The sequence below is a fragment of the Phyllostomus discolor genome, chromosome 6 (genome assembly GCF_004126475.2).
Source record: "Phyllostomus discolor isolate MPI-MPIP mPhyDis1 chromosome 6, mPhyDis1.pri.v3, whole genome shotgun sequence".
Taxonomy (NCBI): Eukaryota; Metazoa; Chordata; class Mammalia; order Chiroptera; family Phyllostomidae; genus Phyllostomus; species Phyllostomus discolor.
In genome coordinates, this window is record NC_040908.2 from 27,495,524 (window position 1) to 27,515,309 (window position 19,786).

At 59.0% G+C, this 19,786-nt stretch overlaps 2 protein-coding genes and 1 long non-coding RNA gene across 4 annotated transcripts; 1 reads left to right on the forward strand and 2 right to left on the reverse strand.

Moving 5' to 3' along the window:
* Nucleotides 1-77: 77 nt before the first annotated feature.
* Nucleotides 78-7,315, reverse strand: LOC118501077. Its single transcript, XM_036027917.1, has 6 exons — nucleotides 6,760-7,315; nucleotides 5,910-6,111; nucleotides 4,746-4,946; nucleotides 3,064-3,305; nucleotides 2,452-2,580; nucleotides 78-1,714 (listed from the first exon to the last, which is right to left on the reverse strand). The coding sequence occupies exons 1-5, from the start codon at nucleotides 6,974-6,976 to the stop codon at nucleotides 2,519-2,521; spliced, it is 924 nt and encodes a 307-aa protein (XP_035883810.1). The 5' UTR covers nucleotides 6,977-7,315; the 3' UTR covers nucleotides 78-1,714; nucleotides 2,452-2,518.
* LOC118501078 lies at nucleotides 78-18,704 on the reverse strand. The gene is made up of 3 exons (XR_004903652.1): nucleotides 18,693-18,704; nucleotides 10,262-10,264; nucleotides 78-804 (listed from the first exon to the last, which is right to left on the reverse strand). It is a non-coding gene; the product is annotated as an uncharacterized LOC118501078 (long non-coding RNA).
* SIX3 (SIX homeobox 3) lies at nucleotides 4,999-17,581 on the forward strand. Of its 2 annotated transcripts, XM_028517467.2 has the most exons (4): nucleotides 4,999-5,919; nucleotides 13,480-14,296; nucleotides 16,094-16,253; nucleotides 16,615-17,581. In XM_028517467.2, the coding sequence occupies exons 1-4, from the start codon at nucleotides 5,865-5,867 to the stop codon at nucleotides 16,702-16,704; spliced, it is 1,122 nt and encodes a 373-aa protein (XP_028373268.2). In that variant the 5' UTR covers nucleotides 4,999-5,864; the 3' UTR covers nucleotides 16,705-17,581. The 2 variants fall into 2 exon arrangements, with proteins under 2 accessions (XP_028373268.2, XP_035883809.1); XM_036027916.1 differs by having other exon boundaries at nucleotides 5,000-5,919; nucleotides 16,094-17,581.
* Nucleotides 18,705-19,786: the final 1,082 nt, after the last annotated feature.

The window sequence follows — 19,786 nt, forward strand, 5'->3', positions numbered from 1 at the left end:
CCGACACTCCGTCCCTGCCGCCCAGGGACTGCCAGGCCCCCAGCCACCCCCCTCACGGAGAATAAACACAGTTGACATCACTGTTACAATCTTTATTTAAAACTGTTTCCAAGGTTACAAATTACCGTGCCTCGTATGCAACAGGTTCCTCTGAAGCGGTATCATTACAGATTAACTGTAATGTGTAGGATTAGAATAAAAGCATAAGGGATTAGGTAAAGGGGGGACGCTGGAGAAATAACGCCCGAGCACATCTCGACTTCGAGTCAGCCGGCAGGGGCCGTGTAGTCGCTCGGTGCCCGAGCGCCACGCTGGCCGAGCTCCTCCGCAGCTGGCCCAGGAGCGGTCGGGAGCGGCGGCGCCTGCAGGGTCAGCGCGGCCGGGGGCTGCGGGACGGAGAGTTCCGGGCGCCGGGAACTAGGGATGGGTCCCCGGGCGCGGGAAGGCGAGGGGCCAGGAGGCCGCAGAGGCGGAGGGCGCGGGGAGGCCCAGGGTCCAGCTGCAGGACACGGTTCTACTGCCGTGCGAAGCGCTGGGTATGCAGTGAAGAGACCAGCACGCCCACACGCCTGTCACCGGATTGACCGGAGGTTGCTGACAACGCTGAGACCTGATGGGGCCCCTCACCGCGTCTCCTCCAGCTGCACAGCGCCACCACTCTCCTGCCGGGCTGGGGCCGGGGCCCCTCGAAGGCCGCCCGTCCCCTTCGAAGGCCCGGACTTGGGCCTTCGCCGCCCACCGAGGCCCTGCGCCCGATTAGGCCACCTCCCCGGCCAGCTGGCCCCTGCCCCCAAATCCCAGAAGCTCCTTCCCCGCTCAGTCCGCTTCCTGCAGGGCCAGCGCTCCTGCACCAGCCGGGGCCGAAGGCCTGGAGCCGCTGACGTCGCCCCGAGGGCTGCTTGCGTGTCTGGGCGGAGGGCGCAGGGCTGGAAAAACAAACAAGGCCCGCACGAAGGCCTGGCGTGGGGGCCGGCTGGGGGCTGGAAGGAAGTGCGCCAGGGCGGCCAGAGCGGCGGACAAAGCCCGCTCGGGAGCCCGATCACCCCGCCGTGACCCCAGGCCCACCCCGCTGAGTCCCAGAGCCCCAGGCCTTCTCTTCCGAGCAGGCCGCACCGCTCCGTGGGCGCGCGCCAGGGCTCCGGGTTCCGGCTCTCCTTGGGCCTCGCCGGCCGGCTCCCCGGCGCGCCCCGAAGGCGCGAAGCCTCGCGCTGCCCCCTAAACCAAAAGATCGTGACTGAGGGGCGACTCCACGCAGGTGTCCTCCGTCAGGAAACCGGGTGGCTCTGGGGCGTGCTGGAGCCACAGCTCTACCAGCAGCCCAGGAGGGGCGGGGCGGGCTCCCAAGTGGACGGACGTGGGCGACCAACATCGCGGCGACTCCTGTTTGGAAGAGAAGTGCCCCGGCTGAGGAGGTGGCGGGAGGGGACTGTTGCAAACAGCTGTTCCTCATACATATTTCATCACACAATCAGATAATGCGTCCCACCACCTTCTCAATTATTCACAGATAAACATTTTCAAGACGTTTTGACATCTGTCTTAGTGCCTGCTATTAATTTAGTAATCACTGTAGTTAAAAATGTATGGGATTTTTGCCGTCAGCATAACTCCTCTTGGGGGTGCGGGCCCACCGTTGGGCTGTGGCTGGAAACCTGGGGCCCTCCGGGAGTGAAGACACCTTTGGAGGTGAGACAGCCCCTCCAGCGCATTGGCACTGTTAACGGAAGGGATGACAAAGGTATAACGGGCATCAGGTTACCTTATTTCACTGTTCAAGGCGGTGGTTGTCTCCTCCCCTTTCTCATGCCAGCCCTGGACTCCAGGACACCTTTGCCCAACGCGGCGGAAATGGTTAGCTTCTCTCTAGACCGGGAGTTTCTGCTCGGGAAGAGGAGGATAACTCTAGTTGGCTCGTTTGGGGCCAACGGAGAAAGAGAGGATGCGGGGAGAGGAACCACACAATCTCTATCTAAGAAACCTAACAACTATGCAAGAGGTGGTTTTGCCCTGAGCCTTGTGGCTTCGGTAGAGGTGAGGAGGGCATTCAGGAAACGCAGGGTGGAGGCGGAAGTTGCTCCATTATTGGGGTGATTACTTGGTAAGTTATAGAAATGTCTAATCACTATTGTACACCTGAAACTAATATAATATTTTATGTGAACCGTAATTAAAAATTAAAAATTTGCTCCAGTGACTGTACTGAGGCATTTGGGGCCACGAGAAAATGAACTGCTTTTCTGCCCGGGTGACAACTGTTGCAAGGAGCTTAGCTATGAATGCGCAGTTTTACAAATCAGACAAGCAGAGTTTGAAGAATCTTGTAGAATTAATTGCAAGCACAGTACGAGCAAACGTCTCCAACTCTAAAATGCTGATGGTTACGTGTTATTTAAGAGGCTCTAAATAAACTACCCAAAGAGGGGAGAAACACCCCAAGGTAAAGGAGGTTACCTGTGTGCGCCCTGAGCCTGAGCTCCGGGAACGGAAGGTGCACTTGGGGTTTAGGAGTCGGGTCTCCTTACTCGTTTCTCTCTTTCTGCTGCAGTCTCTCCCCCAGGTGTGTCAGCAGATGGACTCTTACTAAGGAAAGAGAAAACTCAAACCTGAGGAGAGAGAAAAGTCTTGGAAGAAACAGCCCTTCCAAGGAAGACTAATTGACTCCAAAGTTAGTTTTCACTCTTTCTTGTTCACAACAGCTACAAGAACAAATTCTTGCCACATTTACCAAGAGTTAAGTGTATGGGGTGGGGCACAGTATTTGCCTCCAAAAGGGAAGAAATTCTTCCTACTCTTATCTCACACCCCCTCCATTTCTAGGGCGACTACAAATGCTTGAACTGCCCTGCCTCGCTTTCCAGATGGTTTGTCTCTTCACAAGACGGGCCTTCCTCTGCTCCTTGGAAGGTGCTCCTCCAAGTTGCTGGCTCAGAGTCCTCTTATTTTTTTCTTTTTTCTTTTCTCTTCTTTTCTTTTCCTTTTCTCTCTCTCTCTCTCTCTCTCTCTCTCTCACACACACACACACACACACACACTCTTTTTCTTTAAAAGACTTTCTAAACTTACCCTCTCCTTTCAGAGAGAGAGAGAGAGAGTTGGGGAGGAGGTGAAGTGGCAGGCAGGGCTCCACCGTGTCCAGTGTGCCTGCATCTTCTGCTGGAAAACCACAGTGGCTGCTGTCTGGGAGGTTCGCGGAGACTGGGCAGGCAGACTGAAAACCACACACTGAAACTACAACTGAGCGTGTGCACTTCCTCGGGCCTTTGGAAATAGCTACTCCCCAGCTTGGTGGGGACAGGGAGCTCTGCCTGGGCTGGGAGAGCAGGGGCTGAGAACTTCTCAATACCTCTCTCTCTCTCTCACACACACACACAACAGTTTAATAAAACAAACAATTCAGTTTGCTTCAGACTGTTCTTTTGCAGATTATTTGCTATAAAGGGGATTGGAATGGAAGTAAGGGCAAGAGGGTGTGGAGCTGAGAGCTAAGGTTCTTTCTGATGACTAAATTTAGGTTAAGAGGAGTGAAAGGGCAGAGAATGGGGTCCTCCCCCTTCCTGAACCGTTGGAGCTGAACATCCCCGTCAGGATTTAGGAATCTCACAGCATCTGCTCTCCATCCCATTCATTCTCTTTCAGAGAGCAGCCTCCTAGTAATAACAAATAATCCAGGTCAAAATGGATCTTTCCTGGATTGCCTTCTCCTGGGCGTCTCCAGCCCAGCTGAGAGGAAGGTGAAAGGGTCGCCTTCCGGGTGGATGAGGTGCTCTTTCTAGTCTCCAGGATTTGACCCGAAATCTTTCCCTCAGTCGGTTCAACAAAGTTTCCCCCTGAGGAGCCAGCATCCCTCTTGCAGGAAGCCCTTGGCCTGGCGGCCTGCATCCTCCTCGGCCCACTCTCCCTGTGTGTGGCTTCCTGTACATCTGCCCCTGTGGCTGGGGTCACTCCTGGGGGCCGCTGCGGCTTTTGTCTGCATCTGGACAACTGGGCGTGCATCCGTGCATTCTAATGATTCTGTCTGTGGACACTTCTTTTCTCCTCCGATTCTGCTGTTAGCATTCTAATCCTCTCATCTGTGTTCGTGTAAACTGCATGGACACTCCGTGTGCAGTCAAGGGACAGCTTAAGCCTGAGCTCAGACGCGTGTGACCTCCTGGTCTGCAGGCAGGAGGGGAGATGTGCAAGATGGGCTTTAGGTGAGGTGCGAGGCTAGAGGGCTTCCCACCCCCAGGGCCCTACGGGCCTGTTACCCCTACAACTGCCCAACTTCTTAACCTTGCGGGAGGAGGGAGACCCTGAGATGAGCCTGTGCCTCACTCACATCCACAAGGAGTCGAAACAGCCTCTGGGACCTCTCCTGGTGGATTTGGGACCAAACAGTCCAGGCCAAATGGAGGGAGAAGTTGAGACATCACCTTGAGGCTGAAGAACGCGTCCCTGACCACCAAATGGCCGCTTGAGCCCTGATAGCCTGGGGAAGGGATAGGGCCCTACTGAAGAAGTCAGGGCGCCTCCGTGGAGGGGAGTGAGTGAGTGGGGACAAAACTGTCCTCCTCGGATTTCCCTGAGCAGCAGCGTAACTGGGAACTGGGACCAGGCCTGGTCCCGCCCCCTCGGCCTCTCCTCCTGCCCCCACCTGGGTGCATGGAGCTCAGAGAGATTCTGGGCCACCCCCAAGCACCCTGGGGCTACATCATCCCTTACAGCCCTTGGCGTGGCCTTGGGACCTGGGGGGCGGGGGGAGGTACCAAGAATGGTGGTCAGGGTCGTCCCGAGTTTTACAGTGTGTCTCTCCACCGAGAGCCACCTTTCCGCCTTCTCTGAGGTCAGCGGGAGCACAAGCCTCTAACATGCTAGAGGGGGCATGAGCGTGTGCACAGGCTCTCCAGCGGCTGGAAACGCTTCTCGGAGGGGCCTTGTGAGTTCCTGGAGTTCTGCAGATGTGTTTCCTCAAGAGCGTGAGAGAGAAAGATGCGGACTTGGGGCCAACTTCGGGTCAGTGTTTTCGTAAAAGTCCTTCATTCCCACAAAGTGAGGCCACCTCTCCCCCACACAACATGCAGCCTTCCAGGCTCACCCAAGGGCCAAAGCCCGGGGACCCTGGGGTCTGGCAGGTGAGGCCCTTGATGGGCACCCTAGTGTTCTGATCCTAAGCCCAAGCTGCCCAGGTGCCCACTCGGGCTCAAGCTAGAAAACCGACGTGGCAAAGGAGGACTCGAAAAGCTACCTCACACCCAGTTCAGGGTGAAGTCCCAACCTCAGTGCGTGGTACCTACTTACAGCCCTGGCATCTCACTGCTGACCCACCAGGGGATCCAGATTGGTGGTGGCGGGAGAGGGGAGGATGGTGGAGTTGGGTTGGTACAGGATGGAGGTGAAGATGTAAAAATGGGAAAAAGAAACCAGACTGGGTGGGGATGTGGGGTGGGAACACGGGTGGGGATGGACTTGGGGCAGCCTCCGATATCCACAGCTTTTGGCCCGCTTTGGAGAGGTAGGTAGGGTTGTGCGTTACCACCCCCACCGCCCCCCCCCCACACACCGGAAAATAAAGCTAATGATGTAGTAATTTAGGAGGGGGTAAGGGGCTGGGCGACCGGAGGGAGGGCCGATGGGGAACTCGTGCCCCAAGAGCGAAGACAAACAGCTGTGGCGGCTCTGTCCGCCGCTCAGGCTTCCCAACAGGTTAGCTAGACGGGGACCCACCCGGCATTTCGCAGGAAGGTGGGGAGGAGTGTGTGCGGGGGGGAGGCAGGCTGAGCGAGACGGGGGAGAGCCTCGCAAGAGGACAGAGGGTGGGAGGAAGGAAAAGAGAGATAGGAGGAAAAACGCACGCCGGCGCGGTTTAAAAGGAGACACACTTCCTAATGAATATTTATCCGCCTCTGCTTCCTGCTCCTGGCTTCCCTTACCTTGCCGCAGGTAAGATCTTCCCCGCGCCCCAGCCCTGGGGGTCCTCATGCCCCCCCCCCCCCCCGTCATTCTCCAGACGCGATGGCGGGGCGGAAGGGTTCTTGGAAGCCCGGGAGCGGGGCGCAGGAGAGCGGCTCCACTCGGGTTCGGCTTGGGCGCGGTAGCTCGCGACTCTGCACTGCTGCGGACCGCGCGCTTGGGCTACTCGGGTGGGGTGGGTGTGGGTGCGTGTATAAGAGTGTGTGTGTGTGACAAAGAGGTGTGCGCCCGCGAGCACGCACGCCTGTTTTCCGCGCGGTCCGAGGACATTTTGCGACTTTACACTCGGATGCCCGGGATTTCTTGCCTTTGCCTTTCTCTGCTCCCCCGCCTCTTGCGCCTCCACCTCCCCCACCCTACTCCTACCCCCAGCTGCTGGGGCGCTCTCCCGTGGGCTACCGTAAAGCTAGTGCGGGTCCCCGCAGGGTCTCTCATAAAAGAGGGCGTATATTGGGTTACAAAGCCCCACAAAGGCCGCCGGGTCAAGGTGCCCGCCGCCCCCTTCCTGTTGGCCACGTTCCTCCGCCTCCCTGCTCACAACTTGGGGTACAGGGCCCACCACGGAGTTAAGAGTGATTGGGACCCGGGTGTACTGGGTGAAGCTTTGCGGGGGTCGCGAGCCAGCGGTCCTGGGCTAAAACTGGGAGCCTGAAGACACCCAGGGTGAGGGCGCCACTCACACGCCCCAAAACTTCTTCCTCCCGCCTTCGCCCGCGGGAGGAGCACAGGGAATTCGGGGCGGCCGGGGGCACTGGGAGGGGAGAGGGAAAGAGGCTGGGGAGGGGCTGACGAATTCTTAAATGGACTTACCGGGCACCTGTTGAGACTCCATTTGGGATCGGTAGGCTCCAGAGCTGCGCGAAGTGGGCACACAAAACCAAAAAAAGACGAAGTTGGAAAAGGGAAATTCTTTCTCTGGCCTTGCCCGGCGTGGCCGGTCAAGCTCGCAGCTCTGCGCTAGGGTCAGGCGGCTGCAGAGCCAAAAGCAACTTTGCCAGGTTCCTGGCCAACCCAGTGTCCCGCTCATCCCGCGCCTTCCCAGCACCGAGGCCGCGGACTGTGAGCCCGCGGAGTTGGCGCTCGGGGCCCAGCACAGGCAGTTCTGCTTAACCCGGGCAGGCTTTCTAAGCCCTGTTCAGAAGTCAAAAGCAGCAGCGCCGCCGCCTCTGTGCGGCCTTTCAAGACGCAGTCGCTCCTCATTCTGGTGCCTCGCCCTCTCTGGTCGCCCCGGACAGAGCCCGGGTGCCGGGCCGCTCCCTTCCCTCTAAATCCCCTTCGGGTCATTGCGCTACCAGCACCAGGCCATGAGCTTCTCCTGCCAGCAGTGTGGTTCTTAAAGAGCCGCACCCCCTACCCCCCCGCCCTGCGCTCTCCCCCGACCCCCGCCTCCCACTCTTCTCCTCGGATCTAGCCCCCCACGCCGACGCCCCGACCGTTGCCCGCGGACTCCTAGCCCCCTCCCCTTGCCTCCTCCCCTGAGCAGTTGGTAGGCCTGGCCTTGGGGCCGCAGAGCTGAGTTTTACCCTTTGCCTCAAGTCCCCTTTCTCTCCTACAGCTACACCCCACACTTCCCGGGTCCTACCTTTGCCCTTCCGTGAATCAAGGCCCCAACATCGCCTTGCCCAGCACACAGATGAGCCCTTACAGATCAGCAGTTTAGGCTTGAATGAGGGTGTCCCTGGGATGGTGAGTGGGGTGAGGCATGCCAGTTGAGCTGGGAAAGAGAGAGAAGAGGTCTCCCCAGACCACATGGACACAGAAGACTCTCCTGTTCCAGGGGCCTACCAGGCCTTTTGGCAGAGTGAGGGCTGCCTGGGTGGCACTCAGGTCTAGAGGGGGCTGTCCTGCAATGGTGCCCCAAGGTTATCCACCTGGGCAGCCTGCTGTATGTCTGAGGCATTGTGGGCATGGGGTGGGGGGGGGGGGGGCTTCCAGAAGGCCCAGAGTGTGGCTATGAGAGTAGCCTGCTTCCTAAGCCCAGTGCATTAATCCCCCAGCCCAAAGTAACCCTTAAAAGCCAAAGAGCTGGGTGAGCAAGGAGGGACCTTGAGTGGCAGCTGCCCAGGGAAAAGGGCATCGAGGACAGAGGGGGCAGAGATTAAAGGAAGTCTGTTTCAGAGGACCATGGCACAACTCTAACAGGGTTCTTTATATTTCCTGGCCAACCAGTCACCTGCTCTGTTGATTAAAGGGGAAATAGTTGGTAGCTCTGGTCCCCCTTCCTTCCAGAGCGATGCAGCTCTTCCTTTCCCTCGGGCCTTTTCTTTAGTCCCAGTCTCACACCAGCAGCCAGCGTGCAGGCCAGGTCCTGCATGGGGCAGCCACCCCCAAGCATTTCCTCCAGGCTTTCTATCAACTGGAAGCATGATTAAAGAGAGGTTCGAGAGAGCATGGCTCTGTCGTGAGGTGGGCAGGGTGCCTTCCCTTCCCCACTGCCACTGGCATCACATTCGACTGGGCCCGTGGGTGGTGAGGGCAGTGAGGGTTTGAGGTGGCGAGAGTGCACATCCCTTCTCAAAGCCAGGCCCTAGCACTCTGATTCTGGCTGTCATAAGGGGATCCCTGCGAAGAAGTAGGTGGCCCCTTGGGCAGTGGAGACCAAAGGAACTTGGGGAGTGGGGAGGATGGAAAGGTGGCACTGCCCCGGGGAATCTGCCCTCTGCCACGCCAATATTAGGCCAGATGCATCTTTAAGGACCTGGGGTGACTAATTGGTTAGAAACTGGCCATTTGGGGACAGGTTGGCTGTGTACTGCCTGGGCTACAACTTGAGACTGCAAAAATCCAACCCCCTGACCTGTAAGGCCCCCGTCCTTCATGTCTCCCACCTCCTTCTTGGGGCTGGGCCGCGTTTGTGCCCTCTCTCCTGGGCCTGGCAGTGGGAAGTGCAGTGGGCCAAGACGGAGCCAAACTCCTCCCGTTTGAGAATGTGGGAGGCGGAGGGGCCTTCGGCGGGTGGTGGGGCTCATTAGGCAGAGCGGGGTGCCGAGAGGTGCGCGCCGCCAGCCCCGGAGGCCGCCTTTGAGCCGTCGGGGCGGCTTCATTAAGCGGCGCTAACAAGGCATACAAATGCCGGCCCAGCAGCTTTCTTGCAGTGGCGGGGCCTTAGCAGGGCGCCAGGCTAATGAGGGTCACTCAAAAGGGCTGATCAAATATTCAAATTTCACCGCACGCCGGGAACTTTTATGTGCGGAGAAAGTTGAGGCAACTGAGCTGTGTTTACTGTCCCGGGCCACAATTGCTCGGAGCGCAGGTCCCGGGAGGCTAAGGCAGGGGGCGGGGGTGCAGGGAGGGAGCAGTTGTTGTTGTTGTTGTTGTTTTTCAATCAAAGGAAAGTAATCGGGGTCCTTGAAGGGCTGCACGGCCTGCCCGCCCGAGAGCCGCGCTCCTCGGCGCCCTCTTCCACCGCCAGCGCCTAACGCCTCGGTTTGCAGCTTGCGGGGAGGCCCAGACCTCAGGCCCCTGGGCCAGCTCCCGCCTCCTGTTGTCCAGGGGGCCGGAAGGGGCGTTGCCCCTCACGACGAACTGGCCTCAACAAGCCGAGCGAGCCCGGGTGGGTGCAGCCGCCCCAGACCTCGGATCCTCTACTCGCAGAGGCGTGCAGACCGCTCGGCTTTCCTGCGGACCCGAACCCAGGAGGGAGTGGGAGTCTCAAGCCCCTCTCCCGTGGGCGGGGTGAACGCTGAGGTTGGGGCTGACATTTGTAAGTAAGGGTCCAGTAGGTCCTGGTAAAGGAAGACACTCTTGAGCCCAAAGTCCTCTCTCCTCGAACCACCTGTGCGCTGTCCTTCCTGTCGCCTGGGCCAGAACTGAGCGAGGATGAGAATGACAGTTTCGTGACCTCGGCCTGTACAGGCGCTAAGTCCCAGACCTCGGGGTCTGAGCGGCCAGGCGGCGTGGGCGACCCAGAGGCCGCGTAGGCTGACCTATCCTTTCCGATTTCCCCGCTTTGAGACATCCGGAGTGCAACTGGTTACCCCTACTCGTTACCCCCTCCAGGATTATCCCCCGGCCCTCTCGCAGCCCAGCTCCTCGGGGCACCCGAGCTGCCGGTAAGGCGGCCTGGGCCCCGGAAGCCGAGGTCCTTCTGCTTCTAACCCCTGCCCCAACGCGCAGAGCCTGGGAATTTGGGAAGGGAAACTCCGGTGCTCCGCAGCGTCCCCCGCCCGGCGTCCCCGCACACGGGTCGGCACTCCTAGACCGAGACCCTGTGGTGCCTGCGCCCCCAGGTCCTCCTGGAGCCAGTCCGGCCTCCGGCGCCGAGGACCGACCGACCCGCCTTCCTCCCCAGATCTTGGGACTTGCAATTTACGGGCTGCGGGCGGCCGCGGTGCTCTGGGCCGGAGCAGAGAGGCGCGGGCGGCCGCAGGACTGCCGGGCGGGCTCCGCGGGCGGCGCGGAGCTGCTCTCCGCCGAGCGGCTCTGACAGTTCGTGCCGCCCGTCCGCCCCGCCGCACCCGGCCCCGTCCCGGATCGCAAAGCTGCGCGCCGGGCCGCCTCGCTCCGTCTGGCTTTGCACTCCCGAGCCGCGGCCGCTACCGGAGACGGCGGGGTGCGGCGGGTCGGCGGGCGCCCCGGCCCAGGCTGAGGCAGGGGTGTCGCCCAGCTGAGGATCAGCCCCACTTGCCTCAGTTCTCCTGGAGTGGCGAAGGTGTCCGATCTCAGCGCTCTCGGCGGAGCCCGCGGCACCTGCTCAGCCTCCCTCCGGAGCCGACCGCTCTTCGGCGGGGAGAGGCCGGATCGCCCCCACCCGGAGGCGGGGGTTTCGGGGAGCGGGGAGGGTACTGGCTGGATTCCCCCGCCCGCCCGGCGCCTGGGTCCTCGGCTCCAGGGGTTGCAGTTTCGGGGTCACGAGCTGCTTTGAAAAAGTTGAACACAATATTCGGAAGCCCACCCGTAGGAATTCTCCCCCACACGCGGCACAATACCCACTCCCCTCCCTTTTTCATTCCTTCCTCCCCCGCTTCCTCCTCCTGCCCCTTCCCCCTCCCACCCCTCAGCCTATAATCCTTCCCCTCCTAGAGAAAGGGGTCGGGAAGAAAGATGAAGTGTCTGTTTTTGTGTCCCAACCTTAGGGCTCCTTCTGGGCCCGCAGGGAGCGACCGCCCAGAGCCTCGCAGCTGAGCGGAAAATGACCCACGCCCTGGACAAAGATATATGGAGATCACCCCAAGTGGGGCTTGGCCAGGCTTCCCTTTAGGCGAATATTTCCCTGCCTCAGTCCTCAGGTTTAAAACCGTCGACCCTCGGCTGCCTCGGGCCGAGTGGGCCAGTGTCGGGCCCCCTCGAGCAGTCCAGAGCCTCCCTGCCACGGCGCAGCCTCCAGCGCAGCGTTCGCTTCTCCAGCCCGGAGGAGGCCTGGCGCTCTGGGAGTCCAGGCCTCGGGAGGGCCAGAGATGGGGCGGGGGGTGTCAGGGCTGGGACACTCACAGCCCCAGTCACGTTAGTTTTCCCATTTAAATTCTCTCTCCCCCTCTCTTCCCTCATTGAGATCTCCCAAGTGCTGTGGACGCGGCACCTCGCTCCCAGATCTGCATCGGAATGTAGAAAAGATCTTTAAAAAAAAAGTTTTGAATTCCTCAATGATTTTTCTTCTGGAAAGGCAGCTTAGGATAATTATGTCAGCTTTATTGAGGGCAGATTAGTTGAAGTCTGGACGCTGCGTTTCAATACGCGTTGTACACGGGCCGACAATGTGGGCATTGTTGGCTACTGTGTGTGAACTCATTCAAAATATACACTTTTAAACACCAAACTGAGTCCTGTCTAAATATACACAGTGCTCAGAGGAAAGACGCCTCTGACCCCGACAAATCTGCGTAAATCACACTTCATAGTTACAGAAGCCTCACAAAGGGAGGCCCCGCTCGAGATGCTGATTACATCTTCTTAAAAGCGACATACCTTAGAATAAATACTCATTCCCGGTCTGGGGGCTGCAGCGACCGGAGGGAGGGAGGGCTCTCCCCATTCCATGGGCATTGGGGGGTCTGTTTTAGGCTTGTGGTGCTACTTTCCTTAGAGAAATTCGACAGTTTATTTTTTTTTCTTTACAAGCAATTTTCAGGCCTAGCCACTTCTTTGTGGCGGTCGCCGAAGTTTGAGTGCCCTTCTGAGGCTGGCAGACAGACCCCGAGCTCCCGTGGGGGGGGGGGGACAGGGCATGGGAGGCGGGGAGGTTCCCGCCAGCTCCCAGGCTTCTCGGCTTTCGGAGCTCCTTGGTCGCTCGCAGGGGAAGCAGCTGAAGTCTGGGAGGAAACAAAGAGGAGGGTTGCTTTTTAAGATAGAAAGAGGTGTACTGTTATTTCTCCTGCTATTTTAAAATTCAGGGCAATAGGGGACATCAAGGCTCTTTGACTAGGAGACAGAGTAAAGAGAAGCCAGTTCCAGGGCGGAGGAAACTGGGGGAAATGTGGCTGATAATCAGGAAGGGTGAGGCCAGAGCGGCTTCCAGCATCCTGGCTTCTGGGCTCCGACTCCCAGGCAGCAGATGCCCCCCGAAATCCCGGGGCACAGCAGCCTGCAGGACCAGGGTCAGCTCGGGCAGTGGGTCCCATGATCTCATCTATCTCTCCGTCCTCGCCACTGTTAGCGCTCGCAGAGGCAGAAAGAGGCAGCCGGACTGCACACCGTGTGCAAACCATGTCCCCTCGGCTGTCCCTCCGCCTTTCTCCTCGGGCTGGCCCTCGGCCTTCAAGCCGCACGAGGAGCCTCTCACCTCTCAACAAAATCGCCCCCCCCCCCCACCGTTTAATTGCTCATCTCATTCAATAACTCTATGCCCATCGCTTTTTAAATTTCTGGGTCAACTTCTTCGGGGAAGAGAGAAGGGAACTCAGAGACAACGAGAACAGCAGAGAGAGAGAGAGAAGAGAGAAGTGGGGGACGTGGTGAGATTAAGAGTTGAAAACATTAAAAAAAATTCTCCTTCTCCCTCTCTCCCTCTTTTCCTCCTCTCCCGCTCCCCCCCCCCCCCCCCCACCCACCTACCCACCCCCGACTCCGGCTAAGTGGTAAAACCGTCCTTACGTTCTCGGTATTGATTGGCAGGGCTGACAGTGATTGGCAGTGGTTGCCGTGGCAACGCCACAACGACACGCCGCAGACCAATAGAAAAGCGAAACAAAATGTTTCAATGCTGCACTCACTGTGGATTTAGGGGAGATATTATGAGGCTGTTGTCATTAGGGCGATTGCTGTGGAATCGCTGAATCTTGACTCGGCGGTGGTTGGCTCTCGCCCTGCTCCCGCTCTCCCTCTCCCTCTCCGTCTCGGGTGCGCTTTCTGCGCGCGCGCACCGGGCCGCTCTCCTTCCTCCCTCTCTATGTGGCTGCGCGGGTGTGTGTGTGTGTGGATGTGTGTGGGGTGTGGGTGTCCCTTACGCCCTTCCTCCTCCCCCTCCTCCCGCTGCCCCCTCCTTTCCTTCTCCTCCTCCCCCCTCTCCTCTCCCTCCTCCTGGTCCTCGGCGCCCCTCTCCTCCTCTTCCTCCCCTCTCTCTTCCTCTCCCTGAATTTTCTCCTCTCCTCTCAGGTCAGTCCATGGTATTCCGCTCCCCCCTAGACCTCTATTCCTCCCACTTCTTGTTGCCAAACTTCGCCGATTCTCACCACCGCTCCCTACTTCTGGCGAGTAGCGGCGGCGGGACCGGTGCGGGAGGAGGCGGCGGCGGCGGCGCGGGCGGCGGCGGCGGGAACTGTGCGGGAGGCGGCGGTGCTGGCGGAGCAGGCGGCGGCGGCAGCGGCGGCGGCTCCAGGGCCCCCCCGGAAGAGTTGTCCATGTTCCAGCTGCCCACCCTCAACTTCTCGCCGGAGCAGGTGGCCAGCGTCTGCGAGACGCTGGAGGAGACGGGCGACATCGAGCGGCTGGGCCGCTTCCTCTGGTCGCTGCCCGTGGCCCCCGGGGCGTGCGAGGCCATCAACAAGCACGAGTCGATCCTGCGCGCGCGCGCCGTGGTCGCCTTCCACACGGGCAACTTCCGCGACCTCTACCACATCCTGGAGAACCACAAGTTCACCAAGGAGTCTCACGGCAAGCTGCAGGCCATGTGGCTCGAGGCGCACTACCAGGAAGCCGAGAAGCTGCGCGGCCGCCCGCTCGGCCCGGTGGACAAGTACCGCGTGCGCAAGAAGTTCCCGCTGCCGCGCACCATCTGGGACGGCGAGCAGAAGACGCACTGCTTCAAGGAGCGGACTCGGAGCCTGCTGCGGGAATGGTACCTGCAGGACCCCTACCCCAACCCCAGCAAGAAACGAGAACTGGCGCAGGCCACCGGCCTCACTCCCACACAAGTAGGCAACTGGTTTAAGAACCGGAGGCAGCGCGACCGCGCCGCGGCGGCCAAGAACAGGTCAGTGGCGGGCCCCGCGGCCTGGCTACCGTCTCCGGGACCCGGGAGGGGGAGGAGGGTTGAAATGAAGGCGGGCGGATCAGGGTGCCGGGGGCTCCGGAGCTCGAGAGAAGCCGCGACCCCCTGGCCAGTTGCAGAAAGTTTTCGCTTGCCCAGGCGCGCTGAAGACGGGCGGGCTGTGGGTTTACTGGTTGCTTTGCCTGAAGGGGTCTTGCGTCAGGGTGGAGAGTGCATGTGTGAGACCCTGAGCACCCACAGCCCCCTGGAACCGGCCCCTGGGAGCCTTAGCCTTGCGCGGCAGCCGCACCGCCTCTTCAGTCCGGTCCCGAGCGCGGGGCTCCTCGGGAGCCTCCAGACGGGGAAGGAAGGAAGGAAGGAAAGAAAGAGCTCCTTGCCACCGGGTTCTTCTTTCCATGCATTGCACAAACCGGGGGAGCGATCCACAAATGTCAGGGGGAGGAAGCTGAACCCGAGTCCCCGCCACAAAGGGAAAATGCTGGCGGCCAGCATGCGGCGGGCCTGCTTCCGAAAGCAGTGCGAGTGGCCTGAGCAGGAGCAGGAGAGCTGGGCCGGCAGTGGAGAGGCCGTGTGTGTCAGCCCTCCTGCCCCGGCCCAGGAGCATCCCCTCGGCCCACCGAATTGGAAAGCGGGCAGGAGCAGTCTCGCTGCCGGCAAGTTGGCCACAGAGTCACAAAGTTGTGCCGAGCTTGACCAGTCCTAAGAGCTGGCGCGGAGAGGAAATAGGGAGAAAAATGACTAGAAGGAATGAAGGGGAAAGGAGAGAGGAATGGAGTGGAGCGGGGAAGGGAGTACTAAGTTGGGTGAGAGCCCTGACAAGGAACCTGTTGTCCTCACCCGGCTGGGATAGGTGCTGGGCCTGGCCTACCGCAGGGAGCAGGGCCCCCGAGGCTGACAGCTGTGGGGGCTGGGGGCTCAGTGGGGGCTCCTGGACTCGCTATGTTCCCCTTTGGGTGGCCCAGGCCTGAGCCTTCAGCCCTCTCACCTGCCTTTCGAGCCAGGCTTTCGCCTGACGAGGGGAGCACCCACGTCCAGGGGAGGCCTCTTTGCAGGGAGAGCTCAGAGACACTAGGCTCCTGCAGCCGCCGCTTGGCCCCAGGAAAGGGGCGGCTGGAGACTGTTTTGTCCCCCTCTCCCCTTACTTCTCACCCCCCTTTTCTCTCCCTCCTCTTTCCTCACTTTTCTGCTCTCAGCTTCCGTGTTTTCTCTTCCCCCGGTTCCTGCGCTCTGCACAGGGAGCCGGAGAGCGAAGCCAGCCAGTCCTCCCCGGGGAGTGTGTTTGGGAAGCTGGGGCAGGAGCCTAGCGGGGACCAGACTGCTCTTGGGTCGGCCGGCTAGGTTTGAACCATACCGGGGAGTAGGGAGGGAGACACACCCTGTCTGTCCCTCCCCAACTGCTGCCCTTTCGGGGCTCTGTGTCCTAGCTGCGCTGGCCCAGGCCTCCCCGGGCGGTCGGCCTCGGGTTCTACCTCCTTTCCGAGGCCGGCCCCTATCTGGGAAGCCTTGGGAAGCTCCAGGGAGGCTGGGGAGAGCAAATGCGTCAAGACCTAAGCAGGGGAGGCTCTGCGGTGCTAGAGAAGCGGCCTGGTGCTTGAAAGAGGGAAGGAGCGCTGAGAGTGGAGTCGGGGGCGAGAGCGAAGGGCGCGGAGTCGGGGAGGCCCGGGAGCAAGGGAGGCGGCGGGCCCTGTTCCCGGCGGCGTGGGCTCCGGGACGTGGCTCGGAGGAGACGGGCGGCGCGGCCGCTGTGTCAGGGCAGGCGCCGCTCTCTGTCCCCTGCAGGCTCCAGCACCAGGCCATTGGACCCAGCGGCATGCGCTCGCTGGCCGAGCCCGGCTGCCCCACGCACGGCTCGGCAGAGTCGCCGTCCACGGCGGCCAGCCCCACCACCAGCGTGTCCAGCCTGACGGAGCGCGCGGACACCGGCACCTCCATCCTCTCGGTAACCTCCAGCGACTCGGAATGTGATGTATGATACCCGAGGCCGCCCTCCTCCCGCTCTGTCCCCTCCTCGCCCCCTCCTCCTCCTCGACCTCTTCCTCCTCCTCCTCTTCCTCCTCCAGCCCCAGAACAAACCGGTATCAGGACACACGATCATGCACACAACGTACACACACACTCCTACCCCCAGCCAAACATCTATAAAAACCAAGAAAAATAAATTTAACGCAAAACCATCAACAACCCCCAACCACCATCTACCACCACGGCCACCCCAAAGGACCGCGACGCCGACAGACAGCCACAGGCGCTGATGTCGTGGGCGGAAAACGTAAAAGAGGTGACAATTGTATACTTTCTAGGACAAGCACGGCTTCTCCTTTCGGTTCCCACGGACCCGGCACCCCGCCTGCATGACGATTTATTTGTATCTGGGAAAATATTCTCTCTAGTTTAAAACGATTTAAAAAGAATCGACTATACAAAAACCGACCACCACCACGATGACAAGACAACAAAAGCAAAACAGACGAAAAGAAAAAAAAAATAAAACCACCATCCCCTTCGGAATTTGTTTTTAACAAAACAAAACAAAACAAAACAAAAAACTCCTGGAGAGGGAAATAGCAAATGTTCCTGGCCTTTTGTTGCTCTCTCTCTCTTCCTCCTCTCTCTCTCTCTCTCCCTCCCTCTCTCTCTCTCTCTCTCTCTCTCTGTTTTTAAGTCCAAGTATTGGTCAAACAAGATGCAATTTTCTGTTTTTTGTTCAGCAGACAATCATTTTCTTCGTAAGCACCTTTTTCTCTCCACTCTGTCACTGCCTGTGTGGGTACTGGTTATAAATGTGGAAAAAGAATAGTTATGACTGTAACAGATTTTTATTTTTATTTCAAAATTTTATATGAATTATGTATATCTTAATGATCGGTCATTTTCCCAGTTTGTAATATATGTGTAGAAATTGCCTGTATATGATATTGCTTTTTCTCCTCTCCCTTTCTTCCCTTCGCTCTTCTCCATCCTCCTCCCCCCTCCCTGCTCACCTGTCTCTTTCCTTTTGGGAGATTCCTCTCCCCCTCGGTGTCCCAGGCTTCCACCTGGCAGTTAGGGCGTGCTGGGGGGCTAGGGTAAGATGAGGGACCCTGTTGCTAGCGAAAGCGGAGAGTGAGACCGTAGTATTCTTATGCAAGAGCTATTTCAAGTATTTCCTAGCTGCTTTGGAGATATCTCTCACTCCCCGTAGGGCGCTTTCACTGTTATCTTAACTGCGTGTTTATCTATATGTAAAAACTTTCTAAAGCAAATACAGTATTCTCCATTTTCTTATCACTCCTGGAGACTGGTGTTTTTGTCCGCCCTGGTGCCAAAGCCCCGAGGTGCTGCGTCCCACGCCCTTCCACGGCCGCTCTGCCGCGGGAGCTGGGGCAGAGTGTTGAGGCTGGGTCTGAGCGCTTTTCCTGGGGAAGGGAGCAGAGAAAATGGGAACAGGCCCTTCGGAACAGGACAGAAGCCAAATCCTGACCGAAAAGGCAGGGAGGGTGCCGGCTTCTTCAGTGCCAGCTGCCAGGCCTGGGTCCCCAGGCACCGCAGCCTGCCTCGGCCCTTGTGGGTCGCTGGGGGAGTGTTTGGCATCTTTTGGTTGTTGCTTTTTATTTTTATTTTTAAGGGAAACACACAAGGCCACCACATCCAAGCATCCCCCCTGAGTCTAGCTGACAGGTTTTGCCTTCTTTGCGGTGGAGGGCAGCTATAGCCTGGGTAGGGTGGGGAGGAAGGGCAAGGTGGAAGAAGTTTAAGGAGTGTGGGGTCTCGAATCAGGATGGACCCCCTTCTCCCGGCCAGTATGGGCTTCAGTGTTCAGGGATGACTTGCCTTATGGGTCTCGATCCATCCCCCTGAAATTTCTTCCCCTCTTTTGGGATTTACTGGAGTTCCTTGAACCCCAGGACATTTCCGAGTCAACTTACATTTTAACCCAAAAACCAAAAACAGTGACCTCCTTTTGCTAACCAGGTCCTGCTGGCCCCAGGCCTCCCTGGCCCGTGCAGGGTCCCCACAGTCCCCCGTGATGGCGTGGCTGGTGGTACCTCCGCTGCTCCGGGCTGGGCCAGGCCAGCCTGCGCCCTGCAAGGAGCCAAAGAGGTAATTTCAGAAAACTTGCCTTCCCTTGAAAGTCCAATTTCCCAAGGGAGGAGGATTAGGGGGAAATGTGCCTGATATTTTTGCTCCTGTTTCCAAACTCATTTTGACTTCTGACTTGCTTTTGTCCTGGTCTCTGGCAGCACCATGGGGTCTATGCAGGCAAGGCTGGACAGAGGGGCAGCCAGACTGGAAGGTGCCCTGGGTGTGCAAGCGGATCCTTGTTCGCCCAGGGCCCTGTTTGCGTGCAGCGGAAGGTTCCCTCGAGCGTTCTTAATTACCGCCAGGGCGTGCAGACAACCTCCAGAGCTCCCGAGTTCTGTGGCCTGTCTGTGTGTTACCACCCCGGAAACGGTTCCCAGGATGCCAGGTTCTAGGCAGGACTGATCCCAGGGGAAGGCGTTTGGAGAAGGGGCTGCCTGGGCTCTGCCCAGCCCAAACCTCTGTTCTGGTACACAGTGGTGTCCTGGGTGAGGGATCTGGCCCCTACCCTTGTTGTTGTTATTATTTTTTTTTTAATGGCGTCTCACATACTTACTGATTTCTTGGGCCTGGAATCTCAAAGAAGTGGCTGTCTCAGAGGGTGCGGGGGAGTGTCTGGACAGACCCCAGCCAACCGCCTAACCAGAACTTAAGGCTGGAAGGAGAGGCGTGGCCCTGCTGAAGAGTGACTTCTGGAAGGGCCTTGACAGGTGGCACTGGGAAGCAAATGCCTTTTTGCCTGGGGACAGGAGACAAACCTGTGGAGTTAAAATCCTTTCTGCTCTCAACACACCCTACAGAGGAAGCAAGTTTGGGGCACCCGGTGTCCACTCCGCTTCCACTGCTGAAAGGGCTAAGACTCCACAGCGGCCTCGGGCCATGGAGGCTGAGGCCCTGCTGGGTGGCGCCCACATGCTATTGGCCCATCTCACTGTCTGTCATCCATCAGTCTCTCTCAACTCCAGTGTTTCCTCCCAGGCCTGTGCAAACACAGACACAGACACGCTTGTCTCCACTTTCTGACCTTACCCACAGACTCCCCACAGAAGAGGCACAGGCCTGTTGGGAGTGGCATGGACGTGTGCGGTTCTGAATGCTGCCCCCTCCCCCGCTGCACAATGAAGGCCCATGTGTAAAGTGGTGTGTGTGTGTGTGTGTGTGTGACCTTCGATACGCATGTGTGTCCAGTGCACCAGTGTGTGTCCAGTCTGTGTTTTTATGTGTAGAGCCTGCAGTGTAAATCTGTGTGTGTGGCCTGGGCGGCTTTTACGTACCTAGTTCTGGGAGGAGTGGCTGCGGGATGCCTGCCGGGAACAGTGAGTGCAGGGCCTTTCTGCACAGTGGACCTGTCTGCTGTGGGATGCTGGTGAGGACGTAGGTGGGTTTCCTTGTTCTGGTCAACCCGCAGATACG